The sequence below is a fragment of the Argentina silus genome, assembly GCF_951799395.1.
Source record: "Argentina silus genome assembly, chromosome: 14".
Taxonomy (NCBI): Eukaryota; Metazoa; Chordata; class Actinopteri; order Argentiniformes; family Argentinidae; genus Argentina; species Argentina silus.
Window position 1 is genome coordinate 17,954,630 of NC_139668.1, and position 20,000 is coordinate 17,974,629.

The window sequence follows — 20,000 nt, forward strand, 5'->3', positions numbered from 1 at the left end:
AATTCTGATGCTCTTCTGTTTTGTCCAAAATTACTCTGTGTGATGGTGGAAAATGTGTCTTTAAGTTAACCATTTGAGTTAGGTGTTTCTTGACAGATATGGGCTCCTGATTTTAATAGAAATATCACTTAAAACTGAAATAAATGTTCTCTTTTTTAGATTATTATAATTGGGGATGGTTTGTGATTCAGTGATTTCTTTGCCATGCATGTACTGTGTCAAAGAACCAAAACACACGTTCTCTGTTTCCTTTTCCTGTATTATGTTGTCATTTGTGTGTTTACTGTCTGTGTGAGTTGGCCTGTGTGTGTGTGTGTGTGTGTGTGTGTGTGTGTGTGTGTGTGTGTGTGTGTGTGTGTGTGTGTGTGATCACTCTGGCACCCTTTCCCCTGACTCTGTAAATGTGCTATTGTTCCCTTTGTGTATCAGAACAGTACCTGTAAATAGGATTACATGTGAATATTGACTATATGAATAAAGGATTTAATTTTAACACGTGTGTGTGTGTGTTTGTGTGCTATTTTTATATTTAACACCTCATTCATTTACAATATTGTATTTCAATAAATAATGAAACTGTTCTCACTCCCCCCATGTCCCAATGTAACCTGCATTAAAGTACAAAACCTTTTTCTGCACAGGGTCGATAGTTTATTAGTGACAACATTATTAGCTAAAGTCATTGCTGGGTAACAAAGTGCTTTTGGCCAATCTCAAACTTTGCTATTCTCTCCTACCTGTCAATCAAGTGAGAGCTTATTGGGTCTACAGTTTACGGCATTAGATGAGGGTAAAGAGAAGTTTAAGGACACTCTCCACCCAGGAACCCTATCTCTTCACTCTCTCCTCTCCTCATCTACTCTCCTCTTTTTCCTCTCTTTCCTCTTCTACCCTCTTCTCTCCTGTCTTTTACTCTCCCTCCCTCACTGCTCTCTCTTCTGCTGTCCATCCTTGATGATGATGTTCTTGAACAGTGTGAGGAGGGGTTTCTGGTTGCTCTCCTCCCAGATCTTCATGTCGCGTTTGCTGGCGGGGGGGCCGCCCCAGCGGAAATGGTTCATCTTGTACGAGCCGTCCTTCTTCTCCTGGAGGCTGTAGACCCTGCCCAGACCCTCCAGCCCCTCTCCCTCCACCGTGGCCTCGTTGGTGTCCAGCTCTCGTTTCATCTCGGTGGGGAAACCCTTTGCAGACTCCTCCACCTCATTGGTGTAGACCTTGACAGGACGGCGCTTAAGGACCACAGGTTTCCCCCAGCGGAAGTGCTCCATGGAGTAAGAACGTTTGAGCCTGTTCTGGAGCTCCGAGGGGGGAAGGCCTGAGGAGGAGGAGAGTGTGGGCTGAGGTGAGTCTTGGTCAGCGGGGGACGGGGGTTGGAGGTGCACGTCGCCGGGGAAGATGGGAGACTCGGCAGTGAGGTCGGAACGACAGAGCTGGATGCACTCCTGAGGAGATGAGACGGGAGGGGGATGGGGAGGGAATGGGGATAGTGGGATAAATGGGGAGAGAGGGGCGTGGAAGGTTAGTGTATCACCTACCTGATATATCTATCCCACTCGGACGGAGTCTGAATCAATGAGCCAGAAATCATGAGGACATCTGTGTTTTTGGACTCACCAGGATGTTGCTCTCAGTGCTGAGGTCTTGACAGCGAGTGTGCTCCCAGCACTGACCTTTCACCCCTCCGACCACACCCACCAAAGCCACAGCCAATAACCATGAAGGACACAACATCTTTCAATCTGTGAAGAGTCAGTTCCATGCGTTAGTGAGTTTTTTTTATCCTTTGCTATTCAATAGCCTCTAAAATAAAGGCTTTTACATTTTTCCACAAGAGTGTCTCGGATTATTAAATGTTATTCTTTTTAACAGCACAATTAATCTGTAACACTATACACGAGGGTTTCATTGAGAAGTCGCAAATGTTTTGAAACCAATGAACATCTGTTTATGACAAAGAGGAAAATAAACCATTTCATTTTAATTAGTCTCCTAAATTGACTGAATTCAAATTAGATGTAGTTCAACCCAGATGTGAGGTTTACATAGAGTACAATTTCTTGACATTTTGATATTGATATTTCTCATTTTTTATGGGACCAAAAGGTTAGATCTTAATAAAAATATTTTTAGATATAAAGATATAATAAAGATATAAGATATAGCTTGCCACTGCTTACTGTAACAATCATTATTAATGTGACACGTGAAGATTGAAGAAGTGATACTTCTTCAGCATAGTCCTGATGATTTTGTTGTAAAACAAAATGTGTGGAGAATGGCTTATAAATCACAATAAGGAAAATGTCAAGATCAGAGGGATTATGTTATCATATGGAAAATTTAACTGTCCATACATTTCATATATCTCAAAGTCAAAGTACCAAAATCTGGTGTCACCAACCTGTTGCCAAAGTGTCTCTCTGTCCCTCCAATCAGCAGGTGCTCTTCTATCCCAGGGAGTTGTCCTCTTTGCTGCTGTGCGTCCGTAAGTGTGTGAGACTGTGTGTGTCTCTCCGTTTCTGCCTTTTTTGTAACTCTGAGGGTCTTTTTATACCTCATCTGCCTCCCCCATCATGACTACTGACACACACACACACACACACACACACACACACACACACACACACACACACACACACACACAGAAACACACACACGTGTGAGAGTTGGGTGGGTTGAGCAGCATACAACAGCCATGAAGATGACCATGTCCTGGTCTTTGTTTACCAAATGTCAGTGGGGATGTGAGGTGGATTAGCAGGTGTCCACCATGCCGTCACAGAAGGAAGCTTACACAACTCTGAATGGTCAAGGGCTGACAACCGACACCTGAGTAATTCAGGACTCTTTGTTTGGTGTCTGGCGTGGCACTGATGTTGAAGTTCACAAAGGTTCAGGCAGGCACTTTATGGAGGACAGCAGCTGGCCGTCAGGGATGCAAAACATGTGACATGTTCATGGAACAGGCTTTAAGAGCAGAGTTTGCAGAACTCCATCATAGTTGAGCAGTTGTCCGCTACCGGCTATGTGAGTGCATTGCTCTTACCGTAGTCTGGTTGGGGTTCTTGTTAGCTTGTTAGGTAACTGTCGTCATACACTTGTGAAAGTACACTATCGAACTTGGTTGGCTGCATTTTCATCCTCCACTTGTGTTTTCTTGCGAACCAGGTGATCATTAGGATTGACCATTTGCAAGATTTCTGCTATTTGTTTAGCCTTTTTGCTTATTGAATGTTTTACAGCGAGCGTGATTGTTTTCTACGGACTGACCGGAGTGTTTCCTCGTGGATCGCTGTTGCTTTACGGGTGGTGAGAACTGTGTAGACTCAACCATCAGACATCATCGGACAGATATTCCTGTTCTGGACCCGGGAGGGTCACCTTGCTAAGCAAGTACCAGGGACACATAGTCTTAGTGGTGTTGAATGGTTCTGCTGTTGGGGTTTGAAGTTATGGGCTCCCCGCTATGTATATTATTTGTATCTAATGTTTGTTTAATTTCAAGCGGGGAGCTATATCAAAACGGAGCCATCCATTTACGCCAAACCTAATGTATTACCATTTCCATTAAACGACTATCATATTAACAACGTAAGTGTCCTGACTGAATTGACTTTATCATGTGGTCCTCTGTGGCTCAGTTGGTAGAGCATGGCGCTAACAACGCTTAGGTTGTGGGTTTGATTTCCTGCTGGGACCACATATACTGAAATGTATACACTCACTGCAATGTAAGTCGCTTTGGATAAAAGTGTCAGCTAAATGGCATATATATATATATTATTATCAGGATTAACCCATTTAAGAGTGCCTGACAGAAGGAGTGATTGGGGATAAAGGGGTTGTTGGCGGTTTTTGTTAGTATGTTTGTTCTATAATTAGTGGCAAACTCTGGCGTTATAGTAATTTATACAAAGATGCTTCAGCTAGCAATCAACTGTGTAACCAGCCATGCAGGGCTCTCATGCTGAGCAATGTACAGGGTGTCACACATTCTGGGTAATGTAGTTCTTGTTATTTACTAATATATCATATGTATGAGCACATCTTCCTTCCTTTAAAACAAAATACTTTTAACGTAATATTTAGAGATTCCAGTTGAAATTCCTTGCTATGGCCACAGCATATGAAGACTCTCCTCTGAACACCTCAGCGTTGGTAGTAGGGGAGACCGGGGACAAATGTAACAGGGGTCATTTGTAACACCCTGCTCCAATCAGAGAAGCTAGAGAGAGATGAAACTCATTCAGTACATGCACGGATAGGTGTAGTCCCTGCATGAAGAAAATCAGCCAGATACTCAGGTTTTATTGGGAAAGACGTTTTTGAGGGATAAATGTGACTTTTTTGACCTACAGTATTTTTCTTCTACTGCCTAAAGGTTTAACATCTGAGTCCTAACTTGTATCATTATATTACTGTTGGCTACAAAATGGCATGTGTCAGATTTGTTGCCAGCTAGGTAGCATGGTATGCATGAGGAGGACAGCTTTAAGAAGACTACACTTGTGACATAGTGTGACATAGACAGACTTACAGGGGTTATAAGCCTGTGGAACGTGTCGTCGTGCTGTATTTGAAATGAAGTTCATAGACTGCGTATGGGTGAGTGGACTGGGCCAGGGGGAGAATGCTGATGTATTTGAGTCATGTAGGAATACAAACACTAGTAGGCCTCTTCAATAGACCTATACTCTATCTGACAGTGCATGTATATCAATGTTCTGTGTTTATATACAGCAATAACTCGATAAAGATAAGCAATAATGTGACAAACATAATATAATCCATCATGGCTGTCTGACACGACACAAAGACGAGAGGTCAGGAGATTAGGGGTTAATCCCACCGAATAAGAGAGAAGGTCAGCCATCACATGATTTGTTCTGAACGTTTGTGGTTGTTGCTTGTGATATAATATAGCCCTATGTCTTGTGATCAAAATACGGATGTTCTGTCTTGTCCAAAATACTGTGTGTGATGGTGGAAAATGTCTCTTTGAACCATTTGATTTAGGTGTTTCTTTCCAGATATGGGCTCATGATTTTAAAAGAAATATCACTTAAAACAGAAATTACTGTTCTCTTTTTTAGATGGTCATAATTGGGGATGGTTTGTGAGTCAGTGATTTCTTTGCCATGCATGTACTGTGTCAAGAACCAAAACACACATGTTCTCATAGTTTACAGTTACAGTTACAGTGTGTGTGTGTGTGTGTGTGTGTGTGTGTGTGTGTGTGTGTGTGTGTGTGTGTTTCCCCCTGACATTGTAACTGTGTTACTGTTCCCTTCTTTGCAGTACCTCTAAATAGGATTACATGTGAATGTTGACTATATGAATAAAGGATTTAATTTTAACGTGTGTGTGTGTGTGTGTGTGTGTGTGTGTGTGGGTGTGTGTGTGTGTGTGTGTGTGTGTGTGTGTGTGATATTTTTATATTCAACATCTCAATAAATAATGAAACTGTTCTCACTCCCCCCATGTCCCAATGTAACCTGCATTCAAGCACAAAACCTTTTTCTGTACAGAGTTGATAGTTTATTAGTGACGACATTATTAGCTAAAGTCATTGCTGGGTAACAAAGTGCTTTTGGCCAATCTCAAACTTTGCTATTCTCTCCTACCTGTCAATCAAATGAGAGTGTACTGGGTCTACAGTTTACGGCATTGGATGAGGGTAAAGGGAAGTTTTAGGACACTCTCCACCCAGGAAGCCTATCTCTTCACTCTCTCCTCTCTTCTCCTTATCTACACTCTCCTCTTCTCCCCTCTCCTCTCTCTCCTCCTCTACCCTCTTCTCTCTCTCCTCTTCTACCCTCTCCTCTCCTGTCTCTCACTCTCCCTCCCTCACTGCTCTCTCTTCTGCTGTCCATCCTTAATGATGACGTTCTTGAACAGTGTGAGGAGGGGTTTCTGACTGCGCTCCTCCCAGCTCTTCATGAAGCCCCCATAGCGTTTGGTCGCCGGGGGGCCGCCCCAGCGGAAATGATTCATCTTGTACGAGCCGTCCTTCTTCTCCTGGAGGCTGTAGACCCTGCCCAGACCCTCCAGCCCCTCTCCCTCCACCGTGGCCTCGTTGGTGTCCAGCTCTCGTCTCATCTCGCCGGGGAGAGCCTCGGCAGACTCTTCCTCCACCTCATTGGTGTAGACCTTGACAGGACGGCGCTTACGACCCGCAGGTTTCCCCCAGCGGAAGTGCTCCATGGAGTAAGAACGTTTGGCCTGAGAGAGCCTGTTCTGGAGCTCAGAGGGGGAAAGGCCTGAGGAGGAGGAGGAGAGTGTGGGCTGAGGTGAGTCTTGGTCAGCGGGGGACGGGGGTTGGAGGTGCACGTCGCCGGGGAAGATGGGAGACTCGGCAGTGAGGTCGGAACGACAGAGCTGGATGCACTCCTGAGGACATGAGACGGGAGGGGGATGGGGAGGGAATGGGGATAGTGGGATAAATGGGGAGAGAGGGGCGTGGAAGGTTAGTGTATCATCTACCTGATATATCTGTCCCACTCGGACGGAGTCTGAATCAATGAGCCAGAAATCATGACATCTGTATTCTTAGACTCACCAGGATGTTGCTCTCAGAGCTGAGGTCTTGACAGCGAGTGTGCTCCCAGCACTGACCTTTCACCCCTCCGACCACACCCACCAAAGCCACAGCCAATAACCATGAAGGACACAACATCTTTCAATCTGTGAAGAGACATGGGTTGGTGAGTTTTTTTATCCTTTGCTATTCAATAGCTGCTAAAATAAAGGCTTTTACATTTGTCTTGGATTATTAAGTGTTATGCTTTTTTACAGCACAATTAATCTGTAACACTATACACCAGGGTTTCAATCAGAAGTCGCAAATGTTTTGAAATGGAAGAGATATCCAATGAACATCTGTTTATGACAAAGAGGAAAAGAAACAATTTCATTTTAATTAGTCTCCTGAATTCTCCTGAATTCTCTTGAATTGACTGAATTCAAATTAGATTCAACCCGGATGTGAGGTTTATATAGAGTACAATTTCTTGAAATATTGATATTTCTGATATTTCTCACTTTTTATGAGACCAAAAGGTTAGATCTTAATAGATAAAAACACATCTTTACATATTTATAAATGTACAAAACAGAATAAGATATAACTTGCCAATGCTAACTGTGACAGTCATTATTAATGTGACACATGTGAAGATTGAAAGAGTGACAATTCTGTGGATAGTGCTGATGATTTAGTTGTAAAAAATGGGGTTGTGGAGAATGGCTTTTAAGTCATAATAAGGAAAATGTCAATATCAGAGGGATTATGTTATCATATGGAAAATTCAACTGTCCATACATTTCATATATCTCAAAGTCAAAGTACCAAAATCTGGTGTCACCAACCTGTTGCCAAAGTGTCTCTCTGTCCCTCCAATCAGCAGGTGCCCTTCTATCCCAGGGAGTTGTCCTCTTTGCTGCTGTGCGTCCGTAAGTGTGTGAGACTGTGTGTGTCTCTCCGTTTCTGCCTTTTGTAACTCTGAGGGTCTTTTTATACCTCACCTGACAAAGGTTCCCAAGGCCACCCGGAGCCAGGGGCCTCCCCCACCATGACTCCCGACACACACACACACACACACACACACACACACACACACACACACACACACACACACACACACACACACACACAAAAGTGTGAGAGTTGTGTGGGTTGAGCAGCATACAACAGCCATGAAGATGACCGTCTCCTGGTCTTTATTTACCAAATGTCAGTGGGGATGTGAGGTGGATTAGCAGGTGTCCACCATGCCGTCACAGAAGGAAGCTTATACAACTCTGAATGGTCAAGGGCTGACAACCGACACCTGAGTAATTCAGGACTCTTTGTTTGGTGTCTGAGTGGCACTAATGTTGACTTTGTCAGGATTAACCCGTTTAAGAGCGCCTGACAGAAGGAGTGATTGGGGATAAAGGCGTTGTTGCCCTCCTTGTGTGAATTGGTGAAAAACGTACAGTATATGACTGAAAGGTCACTGGAACGTGTCGTGCTTAGCTTATTTGATTCAGTATCAGTCTTGCTTCTTATAGCTTTGTGTGCATTTGAAGGCAGTCCATGGATTTGAGGTACAGGCTGAAAAGTTACCGGAGACTGTTGTGGTTATTTGGTTGATTTTCAAGGAGTTGACAGTATTATTTGTTTTGAAAGGTTTGTACTCTCCTTTTTGCACCGTCACAAGATGAATCTGCGTCACCTTGAAACTCGGATCTCTGGCAAGACGTATCATTCACCCAAGTTTCGTAAAAATTGGGTCAATCAGTGTAATTTTGTAAATACTTAATAATAATTGATGCATATGGAGTCTATGTCTATATAATATGTATAACATTAGTTTTCTCTTCAGAACCTGATCAGCCAGAGGAGGTTCCCCTGGAGTCTGGTTCCTCTCAAGGTTTCTTCCTCTGAGGGAGTTTTTCCTTGCCACTGTGCCCTATATTGTTCCCCCCTCTGGGGAGTTTTTCCTTGGCTCTCTGGGGGTCTATGATTTGGTGCTAGATCATATTGTTTGTGTTGTATTTATTGTTTATATTGTTTAGTATTACTTTGTTGTGAAGCACTTTGTGACATTTGTCTATGTAAAAAGCGCTATACAAATAAACTTGATTGATTGATTGATTATGGTCTGGGTAACTCACATCATTCACCACCACTTTGTTAGCAGGAGATTGGTGATGAGGTAATTCTGAGAGGTTGAATTCTATCAACGATAGTTCTATGAATGGACGAGAGGCTATTTGATGCCAGTCCATTAGTGAGCTCTGACCTTGTGTTTCTCAGAGCCCGTCTTATGTTGTTGTCCATTTGGCAAACACACACGCGCACGCGCACACACACACACACACACACACACACACACACACACACACACACACACACACACACACACACACACACACATTGCGTACACTGAGTGATCTGTGGAGTGGAGGAGGCATTTAGTGAGTGACCTCATTGACTGACGCACACACACACACACACACAAACAAACAACACACTAGCGCACACACATCCGCGGGTGAGGAGAGAGAAGGTCTGGATGTCTGCAGGTCTTCTCTTAAATTGAAAAGTTTACGAAGAGGAAGTTTGCCATTTATGTGCAAAAATTAGCAGTGGCATCATTTAGTATCAACAAAATACCATAACTAATTCAATAATATTTTTGCCTGATTGATAATAGTATTTTTTAGTCGCACTTTTTCTCACTGTCCCTCTCCTCTTCGTGGGCATCGTAGTGATTAGGACCACTCTTCGCCTTGGCTGAGAAGGGCTGCTTTTAACATTAGTCATCCCAAACGGAGGTCCAAGGGTCCCATGTCCCCTTCCTTTATTGACTTTCCCTACAAAACAGTTTTTAACATAATAACATTGTTACAATTTCAAAATCACACGTTAAAAAAAAAGGTGTACATGCATTCTCATGACTACCACACCTTTTTTTGATCGTCAACATCTCCAAGTCATGTCCTGAGGCTCCCAGAAGTGCCTTAAAACTGAGCTTACGGTTGTGAATGACGTACCGATTTCAACAGCAATGGGTCGCACACATAGACAGAAAGACAATAACAGTTTTTTGACATTTGCATGATCAATGTGCGATTACATGTGAATAAGCCTGCGCACCTGCCAACACACCCTATGTCAAAATGCAGGCATGTTGTTTTACATTTTTTCTGATCTGGAGGGAGTCCATCCCCATCTGAGAACTCTGTGTTGGGAGGTGCAGCTAGATAGCTAGCTTCCACAAGGCACGTTCACGTCCATTCAGGCAGAGCTCCTTGGAGCCCGCCTTCTTGGGGAGACCTCTCTGAAAGAGAACCCAGAAGAGCAGGCAGAGGCAACAGTGGCCAGAAAACACTCTCCCTGTCCGAGTAGAGCGAAACAAGAGGAGTCAGACTCTAGAGAAGAACCCTCTTATCCTCCTCTGGCTGGCTGGGTAGGTAGAGGTTCAGAGTACACACTCTAGGTCCATTTAGACTGGACAATATCAAACAACAGGTGGTGCTGTGGCTCAACTACATGTTGCTGACGCTTACATACTGAAGCATAGTTTCATGAGAGTTTCTTATGATGTCTGATATTGCTCACCAGAAGGTGTAGATGTGTGTGTAGATGTGTGTAGATGTGTCTGTAGCTGTGTGTAGATGTGTGTGTAGTTGTGTGTAGATGTGTGTTTAGCTGTGTGTAGATGTGTGTGTGTAGATGCGTGTAGGTGTGTGTAGATAGGTGTAGATGTATGTGTAGATGTGTGTGTAGCTGTGTGTGTAGGTGTGTGTTTAGCTGTGTGTAGATGTGTGTGTGCCTGTGTGTAGATGTGTATAGGTGTGTGTGTAGATGTATGTAGATGTGTGTAGCTGTGTGTAGATGTGTGTGTAGTTGTATGTAGCTGTGTGTAGATGTGTGTAGGTGTGTGTGTAGCTGTGTGTAGATGTGTGCAGCTGTGTGTAGATGTGTGTGTAGATGTGTGTGTAGATGTGTGTAGATGTGTGTACCTGTGTGTAGGTGTGTGTGTAGATGTGTCTGTTAGGGAGTAAATGCAGAGTGCCAGTCATGCCTCCCTCTGTGGTGAATCCTATTAGAGTGGATTATGGGATAGGATGTCTGCTGAGAACTGTAACACATTGCTCCACTGTCGCTTTCCTCTACAGAGACAGAGAAACACACGACAAATACACCTCACACACAGCTTCCTGACACCGGCCACCGGACCGGTTCCCCAATGAGGAGGTTTCATTGTCCTTGGCAAGGTAGGAGGAGAAACGTCTTTTATCTATACGTCTGTGTGTTGATATGAAAGTATGTGTGACTGCAGCCAACAGGGCGATGTAAGTGTATCTCACTTGTGTGCGTGTTTGTGTGTGTGTGTGTGTGTGTGTGTGTGTGTGTGTGTGTGTGTGTGTGCGTGTATTTGTGTGTTCAGATGACTGACTTCCAAAATAACCTCCCAACCTGTGTTACTGTGTGTGTGTGTGTGTGTGTGTGTGTGCGTGAGTGCATACGTGCAGGTTTATCTGCATCTTTCCAAAACGTTATGCAGATTAAATATCCACGCAAATGTCCCAACTCTGACCAAATATCAGATTTCTGTGACATGAGCCTTCTTGCCCTGCAGGAACACACCTTCCTCTGACATCTTGAACACATACCTGGTGTTTACATTGTGATATAACGGTGAACATGATTTGCCGGCTGTGAGGAAAGAATGCTACTTTTTGCTGACATTGGAAGCCCAGTTACAAACGTTGATTTAATAAGACCCTGATAGGTTCAAAGAGATGGGCCTGCAGGTAGATAGTTCTGCTAGGTACCGTCAGGCTAATGGACCCTCAATTGATCGTTGTGGTCAATCGATTGATAATGACTGGAGAGAAAAAGAAAGGCGGTAGTTTCTGCGAGCAACACCAAGGTCTGGATTTGAACATCCTTGCACTGATAGGGCCTTGGCATACATACTGTACAGTACATCTATTGTATATGACTCTGAGAGGGAGAGAGAGAGAGACAGAGAGAGAGAGAGAGAGAGAGAGAGAGACAGAGAGAGACAGAGAGAGACAGAGAGAGAGACAGAGAGAGACAGAGAGAGAGAGAGAGAGAGACAGAGACAGAGAGAGAGAGAGAGAGAGAGAGAGAGAGAGAGACAGAGAGAGAGAGAGAGAGAGACAGAGAGAGACAGAGAGAGAGACAGAGAGAGAGAAAATACCAGTCAGGAGAGCGGGCCATTCCAGCATGGAGAGGGTTAAGGATATCTGGCGCAGTAGCTCTTCTTAATGACCAATTAGAGCTGATGCGGTAAGATCACGGTACACAAAAGTACAGTAGGGTCATATGGGCGGTCCAATGAGAGGTCTAGCCGGGGAGTAATGAGCCGTAATGAGTTCTCAGGTTGTAGCCTTTTGATCTGACGTGATGAGTCCATAATGAGATTCACCCAGAAAGGCTCTCTCTTCCTGTGACACACATCCAGCACTGCGGAAGCCAAGGGAACCTATAGCCTTTCCTCGGTCGGTAGGAACCCGGCTCAGTCACGTCCCCTCCTCCGTCCCCTCCTCCGTCCCCTCCTCCCTCCCCTCCTCCCTCCCCTCCTCCGTCCCCTCCTCCGTCCCCTCCTCCGTCCCCTCCTCCGTCCTCCACTCGCGTCCCACCGAGAACGCATGGGAGGAGAAGATCTAGGTTCCTCCCCTGACATGTTCTCCTCCAATGCTTTTTGAGGACCGAGTGAATGGAGGACAGAGGAGAGGACGTGAGAAAAGACTTTTACCTTTACCGTGCTGCTTGCCGGCACTGAGCATTGTGTGTGTGTGTGAGTGTGAGTGTGTGTGTGTGTGTGTGTGTATGTGCGTGCGTGCTTGTGTGTGTTTAACTGTGTGTGTCCTTCCTCAGTTAGCCTGGTGGAGGGGCCATGAGGAGTAGAGGGTCTCCTCTGGAGGGAGGCCATCTGTTGGGGGACCGACCCTCAGGAACAGCCAGGGGGCTTCACACTGAGTTTCAGGACACCACTCACACACACCAGTAGCCACACACACCTCCAGCCAGCCAGGGAGAAGACCCGACCAGGTACCACGACGCAGGAACTACCGACCTGAGAACCACCATAGCAGGGGGACCAGACGTGCCACCATTCACATGTCCCTGTCTCACTGCGCCCCCAGGAAACTACACTCCCCAGAGAGCCCAGCCTGTCCCTGTCTCACTGCACCTCCAGGAAACTACACTCCCCAGACAGCCCAGCCTGTCCCTGTCTCACTGCGCCCCCAGGAAACTACACTCCCCAGAGAGCCCAGCCTGTCCCTGTCTCACTGTGCCCCCAGGAAACTACACTCCCCAGAGAGCCCAGCCTGTCCCTGTCTCTCTGCGCCCCCCAGGAAACTACACTCCCCAGAGAGCCCAGCCTGTAGGCAATAAGAGCCCAGCGTCAAGCCAACAGAGGCTGTTTACATGGGACCACAGCTAGCCTGGGTTGGTCTGAGTACACCTTCATACTGGACCTGGTTTAAGACTACATCTGGACTAGACCTGGCCTGAGACCACAGACCTGGTCTGAGGCTGAGCCTGAGACTGGTGTGAAGGCAGCTGCCATGCTAGACCTGGCCTAGAGGTTGAACCTGGTCTGAATGAGGTCCAACTGGACCTGGTTCTGAGGACCATGATGAGGCTGCTCCTCCTGGTGGCCGCTGCGTTATTGGCTGAGTGGAATTATGTACTGGTGAACGGGGACTACTACACACTACGCACTGACACACACACCGACGCACACACAGACGCACACACAGACGCACACAATGATGTGCACACGGACACGACGCATCCCGACGCACACTCGGACACACGCTCCGACTCCCACACGCGCAGAAAGGACACACAGGACGCGGGCGCGGACAGGCACGTGGTGGACGCCCAATCCGACGATTCGGACGCAGACCCGGTGCAGCCGGAAGCGGACACGGACGCGGACACACGCACGGCGGACTCCCGCCTGGAAGCGCACCTCCACCCGGACAGCCACGGCAGCGGGCACGGCGGCGAGTGGGACAACCAGACCCACCGTGTCAGCAGCGGCCTGATGCAGTGCGGGGAGTACGGCAACGAGGTCATGCCTAACGGGCAGTGCCGCCTGACGGCCACCCTGCCCCAGCTGGAGCAGCAGCGCTGCCCGGACATGTTTCGCTGCACGGACGAGGTCTCCTATTGGCTGCACGAGAACGAGGAGAGGAAGCAGCAGATGGAGGACCTCAGAGAGACCATTTCGGAGCTGCAGGAGGAACTACGCAACCACCGGCACAGAATCAAGGTTCTGGAGCTGCAGGTGAGATACACGTGCATGCACGCACGCACGCACACAGGCACGCACGCACGCACGCACGCACGCACACACGTGCGTAATGCATGCACGCACCACTCTGGAGTTACAGGTGAGTTATTTAAGGAAAAAATTTGAATTCACCAAATCCACAATTGCCTAGAATTGCGAAATCTGCTCTCCCTCTCCCTCTCTGTCTCCGTCTCCGTCTCTGTCTCTCCCACACTCTGTCTCCCATGCGCTAAGTCCGCCTTAACCCTAAATACTAACAAGATTAGTTGAGCAGGCTGCTCCTGCTCCACGTGCTTCTCTACCCCACCCAAGAGTGCTTCTCTCTGGGGCTCAGCAGCTCCATGCTCTCCCCAGAACTCCCCGTCCCCTGAAACACACTCTATCTAGGTAGTCTGGCAACACCCCCCCCCCGACTAGCAGGGCCACCTGTTACACCCTCTACTAAACACCTGGCCGTCAAACCTCATCATGATGTCATCGTTTTTTCGAGGTTGAGGTTGTGAGTGGAACAGAAAACGTTATTGTCACTCTCCCAGTGTGGACGCTGTCACTGTTTGGACACAGATGTGGGTGTGTCACCCCCACCCCGCCCACTCTCTCTAATCCTGGTGTAATTGAGACACCGATATGGGTGTGTCACACCACCACCCCCCCCCCCCCGGCCCCCCCCTGCCCTCCCCACCCCGCCCGCTGTCTCTGATCCTGGGGTAATTGAGCTCATCCGAAGCAGACACCTTTAAAGCCTGATGGGTATCAAGGACCCGTTCTCCGCGGGCGGTCACATGAGACAAGGGCTTAGCATGACGATGGACACCGCTGCAGCATGCTAACAAACACAGGAAGGTTACCTCGGCAACGAAGCCCCGCCTCTCCTCATACACTTGCATTTGCCTTCACGCAATTTAGCAGACGCCTTCATCCAACGTGACTTACGACAAATACATTTGTTTAAGTGTAAGTGAATCATCTATCCATCAGTCATCATAAGATAAAGTAATCAATGCTCGGACCAGGGGCCGTCGGCGGTCACAATGCTAGGAGAAAATTGCATGTAAAAATAAATAAATAAATAGTATGAACAGGAGAGAAACTTGTACAGGGGGGTAGTGGGGATGAAGAGGTCTTTAGGAGGGACCGTTAAAGATGGAACCTTGAAGAGATGGGTCTTCAATCTACAGCGGAAGATTGGTAGTGACTCTGCAGCCACGTCAGCAGTGGGAACCTTTGTACCGGATGAACACACAGTAGCCTGCACTACAGCTGCACTACAGCTGCACTACAGCTGCACTACAGCTGCACTACAGCTGCACTACAACACACGTCATTAACACTCCCGTCATCCTCTACTCACGCGCAACCCTTGTGCACCGTGGCACTTGGAGGCTCTGTCCAGTTAAACCAGGTCAGGAACCCTCTCCAGGAGGTAGGCGTCAGTGTGTCAGAGACTACCATTCGCAGGATAAGTCACCAGCCAAAGAGTCACCAGCCAGAGGCTTCGCTGCAAGCGACCTTATGTGAATCTGTCCCGTTACTTTTGGTGCCCTGAAACAGGGGGACAGAATAAGGAGTGTTGTAGTTGAGGGTGCTGTAGTGCGTAGATTTGCTGGTGAGCTGTACTGTACAGCCCGTATGACTCCCCCCCCCCTACTCTCTCTCTGTCTCTCTCTCTCTCTGTCTCTCTCTCTCTCTCTCTCTGTCTCTCTCTCTGTCTCTCTCTCTGCTCTCTCTCTCTCTCTCTCTCTGTCTCTCTCTCTCTCTGTCTCTCTCTCTCTCTGTCTCTCTGTCTCTCTCTCTCTCTCTCTGTCTCTCTGTCTCTCTCTCTACTCTCTCTCTGTCTCTCGCTCTACTCTCTCTCTCTGTCTCTCTCTGTGTCTCTCTCTGTATCTCTCTCTCTCTCTCTCTCTCTCTCTCTGTCTCTCTCTGTCCCTCTCTCTCTCTCTGTCTCTCTCTGTCCCTCTCTCTCTCTCCCCCTCTCTCTCTCTCTCTCTCAGGGTGAGGAGAGGAACGGTCTGAACTCATCTCTAGAGCAGCGTTTCAGAGCGCTGCAGCTCCAGTACGCCGAGGCTGACACCCTGTTGCACGTCCACGGTTCGCTGCTGTTTGAGCTGCAGACTCAGATACGCAACCTCACCATGACGGTCGAACGCATCAAACGCAACCCTGGCTGCATGATCAACATCGTCAGGACCTCCCCACTGCTCAGCACACAGGAGGCCCTGCACCCAGGTACACACACACACACACACACACACACACGCACACGCACACGCACACGCACACACACACACATTTTGGGTGTTTTATTTTGTAGTTATGAGGGTCAGAGCCTGTTCAACTGTGTGTGTGTGTGTGTGTGTGTGTGTGTGTGTGTGTGTGTGTGTTGCTCTCCAGAGGTGCAGCATGTGAGGAACTGTCCTATAGACTGTGCGTCTCTCTACTATAACGGGGTGCATCGTTCTGGTGTGTACACCGTGGTCCCCTCCCTGGGCTCCGTGCCTGTGGAGGTCTTCTGTGACATGGACACAGAGGGTAAGACACACACACACACACAAACACGCACCTTAAAAAACCTCTAGAATGACATCACAACTACTACTATTGTAATCAATTGTTAATAACCTAGTTGATCCTAAGATCTGAACCTGTGTGTGTGTGTGTCTGTGTGTGTGTGTGTGTGTGTGTGTGTGCATGCCTGTGTGTGTGTTTGCGTGTGTGTGTGTGCATGCCTGTGTGTGTGTGTGTGCCTGTGTGTGTGTGCATCTGTGTGTGTGCCTGTGTGTGTGTGCCTGTGTGTGTGTGTGTGTGTGTGTGTGTGTGCGCTCCCCTCTCCCCTCTCAGGTGGTGGCTGGACAGTTGTCCAGCGTCGGCAGGACGGGAAGGTGAACTTTAACCGTGGCTGGCAGGACTACAGGGAGGGCTTTGGCGACCTGAGGGCGGAGCACTGGCTGGGGAACGAACACATCCACCACCTGTCTGCCCAGGGAGACTACAGCCTCCGCGTCGACCTGGAGGACTGGACACACAAACACAAGCACGCCCTCTACCAGAGCTTCAGGTGGGCCGCTCCTTTTCTCCATGTAGCGGAATAGTGGATGACACATGGCTGTGTGTGTGTGTGTGTGTGTGTGTGTGTGTGTGTGTGTGTTGACCCTCTCCTCTCTGTGCAGTACAGAGGATGAGGACAACCAGTACCGTCTCCATGTGTCGGGTTTCAGCGGTACGGTCGAGGACTCGTTCGGTTGGTACCACGACAAGCAGAGCTTCAGCACGCCTGACACGGGCAACATCTGCGCTGAGATCTCCCACGCCGGCTGGTGGTACCACCAGTGCTTCTACGCCAACCTCAACGGCGTCTACTACAAGGTACAGTAACGCACTAATCGAAGGTAGTTCGCCATACGTTGGAATAATGCAATGTTGACGCAATACATTTTCTGGGGGCCCGGGGACTGTTGCTGTGTGTTGTCGTGTCCACCAGGGGGGGCGCTACTCTTCCAAAAGTAAAAACCTGCTGGGGCCAGACGGAGTGGTGTGGTACACCTGGAAAGACTCGGACTACTACTCCATGAAGAAGGTGTCCATGATGATACGCCCGCGCACCTTCCGCCCTCGCCTGTCCCCATGACGACGCCATGACGTCACACACACGCACGCACCCGCACACACCACACACACACACACACACACACCCACACCGTCGCGGCAAGAGATTGTTATGACATCACAGCGAGAGGCAGCTGAGGAGCTCCATTGGCTGAGGGGGGGCTCACGTGAGGCCCTGCCTACCAGGGGGTCAACAGGTCAGGGGGGAGGGGACAGAGAGGAGATGTCACCGTTAGACACACACGTCACACACACACTCAAGACAGGCAGACTGTGGCTGGTTACAGTGCCACAGACACGCGTCCATGTCTGTCTGTAAACACACCGAGAGCGTATGTACTTACTAATGCCTTTCCTGTCCAAACGGTTCCCAGCATCCCTCAGTCCCGTGGCTACGGTCTTCCTGTGATACGAGCACACAACTAGTCTATGACTGCACTGTCCGTACTGCTCACCTTGCTACCATACCTACAGGGGTTGAGGACAGGTAGAGCAGGGAGAGAGGTAGAGAGAGGGAAAGAGAGAGAGAAATGTGAAGGAGAGAAAGTATGAGAAGAAGGGTAGTTGTCATGTCATTCTATAAGACATTGTCAATGTCTGTTTATGTATATACTATGTATATCTTATGCTACATGTATGGTATTCTACAAGTGTTCCTCCATAAGTGGCTGATATGACTGCAATGCTTCGATTCCTAAAATGGCAGATTGCAACATGCAATAATGAATAGTGAGGTACTATTTTGTTGAAAGCACATTTGCTAGGCAAACCACTTTATGAAACTGATGTTTACCTCATCTATCTACTGTACAACATTGTGCTAACTGTATAGTGTGGATCTGTACAGTGTTTTCTGGTTCATTTTACTCCTATTGCTTTTCAATGTGTATTTGCTACATTAAAACAAATTTAAAAAAACAATCGTTCTGCCTAAAGTCCTTGAGAAATGGGCTGCTGTGTAATGGTGGTATAGGGTCATATACTACACAACTGTGTAATGGTGGTATAGGGTCATATACTACACAACTGTGTAATGGTGGTATAGGGTCATATACTACACAACTGTGTAATGGTGGTATAGGGTCATATACTACACAACTGTGTGCATACTGCATGAGCTCTGCAAACCCATTTTAGACCCAGGCAGGAAGGTGTGTGTGTGTGTGTGTGTATGTGTGTGTGTGTGTGTGGGAGTTAGCGGTTCTGTCCCTAAGCTCCCCTCCCCAGATATCCTTATCTGTCTCTGGCCCACAAGCTCATCATGATCCTATCTGTCAACGAGAGAGAGAGAGAGAGAGAGAAGGAGGGAGGGAGGGAGGGAGGGGGGCAGTTAGATAGGTGTGACTTCAGTAAGAGCTCATTATCAGATGCACACACACACGCACTCTCTCTCACACACACCACACCATACACACACACACTCTCTCTCTCACACACCACACAACACACACTCTCTCTCTCACACCACACTACACTACACTACACTACACACACACACACTCTCTCTCACACACCACACTACACACACACACACTCTCTCTCACACACCACACTACACACACACACTTCCTCTCCCCAGTCAGGGATGAACTGCCCCACTCCTTATTTTTCCACCACTTCCTGCAGTGAGGTCAAAGGTCAGTGTCCGGTCCCCTCTTGCGAGACAAGCAGGAAATGACTGCCCTCACTGCTGAGCACAGCAAATAGGCCACAGTGACTCCTGGAAACATCCTCACAAGGTTAGGATCTCACAGTACCCTACGTTATAATGGATGGTCCAGATATGGTCCAAATGCCCACAGTATGTTAGAGTACGACATTTTACGATGCAATTCCTCCACAGCCCTGTCATTGAAAACAAGGTGTTCTTAATTGACTAACCTACACGGTTTGGCTTAATTAATCCAAATACAATGAGAGTGCCTCTGAGCAACTGTAAAAGAGATATCTCTCAATGGGTCATACCATGGTAAAAGATACACAGATACATTATTAAAGTAAGATACTCCGTAAATCTGCACTCTGGGAGAAGCTTCAAGAAGGACCGTTCGGTGAAGTCACTAACCGAGGAGGTGAAGTGGGGGGGAGGGGGATGCTGAACAGTGAATTCAACCACAACGAAAGCAGACAAGTATACACACAGCAAAGGTGGTACGAATAAGATTTTATTGTAAAGTTTGTGAAAAATATGTCACACACCTGTGGACAACGAACCATGGCTAATAACAACAGGAATAGCACGCTGGGAGAGTAGTGTTGTAGTAGTTGAAGTAGTGGTTCAGTGTTTCAATGCTAAAATATTCATATAATATCATATCTTTAAAACATCTTACATTTGGTCCCAAAAGGTAAAAAAACAAAACATAGCCCAATTTCCCAAGCATCCATCCACTGAAGAGAACAAGGGATGAGAGAGAGAGAGAGAGAGAGAGAAAGAGAGACAGAGCGAGAGAGAGAGAGAGAGAGAGAAAGCTCTCAAAGCTTGGACGGACAGTTGAGCAGTCTGCAGCACTGCATTCGGAGTGTGTGTGTGTGTGTGTATCAGGGGATTGTGAGTGAGTGAGTGAG

The 20,000-nt window shown here is 47.5% G+C and overlaps 4 protein-coding genes across 6 annotated transcripts in view; 2 read left to right on the forward strand and 2 right to left on the reverse strand.

Annotated features, from left to right (window-relative positions):
* efr3ba (EFR3 homolog Ba) overlaps positions 1 to 474 on the forward strand; it is a 15,563-nt gene extending 15,089 nt beyond the window's left edge. For both annotated transcript variants that reach the window (XM_083684578.1, XM_083684579.1), the window contains exon 22: positions 1 to 474. This exon is cut by the window's left edge and continues 1,873 nt beyond it. The gene's annotated coding sequence lies outside the window, so the exon portion shown is untranslated.
* Positions 475 to 923: 449 nt separating this feature from the next.
* Positions 924 to 6,676, reverse strand: pomca (proopiomelanocortin a; the record flags this gene model as incomplete). Its single annotated transcript, XM_083684240.1, has 5 exons — positions 924 to 1,442; positions 1,615 to 1,679; positions 5,648 to 5,652; positions 5,852 to 6,390; positions 6,560 to 6,676. 5 exons carry the CDS (start codon positions 6,674 to 6,676, stop codon positions 924 to 926), a joined length of 1,245 nt encoding a protein of 414 aa, XP_083540366.1.
* Positions 6,677 to 11,377: 4,701 nt separating this feature from the next.
* LOC310814742 (angiopoietin-4) lies at positions 11,378 to 17,454 on the forward strand (the record flags this gene model as incomplete). Its single annotated transcript, XM_083684242.1, has 8 exons — positions 11,378 to 11,426; positions 12,670 to 12,931; positions 13,370 to 13,823; positions 15,821 to 16,055; positions 16,221 to 16,358; positions 16,668 to 16,884; positions 16,997 to 17,192; positions 17,308 to 17,454. 8 exons carry the CDS (start codon positions 11,378 to 11,380, stop codon positions 17,452 to 17,454), a joined length of 1,698 nt encoding a protein of 565 aa, XP_083540368.1.
* A 2,125-nt stretch (positions 17,455 to 19,579) lies between these two features.
* The window catches only part of snx9a (sorting nexin 9a), a 14,340-nt gene continuing 13,919 nt past the window's right edge, over positions 19,580 to 20,000 (reverse strand). For both annotated transcript variants that reach the window (XM_083684581.1, XM_083684580.1), the window contains exon 18: positions 19,580 to 20,000. This exon is cut by the window's right edge and continues 961 nt beyond it. The gene's annotated coding sequence lies outside the window, so the exon portion shown is untranslated.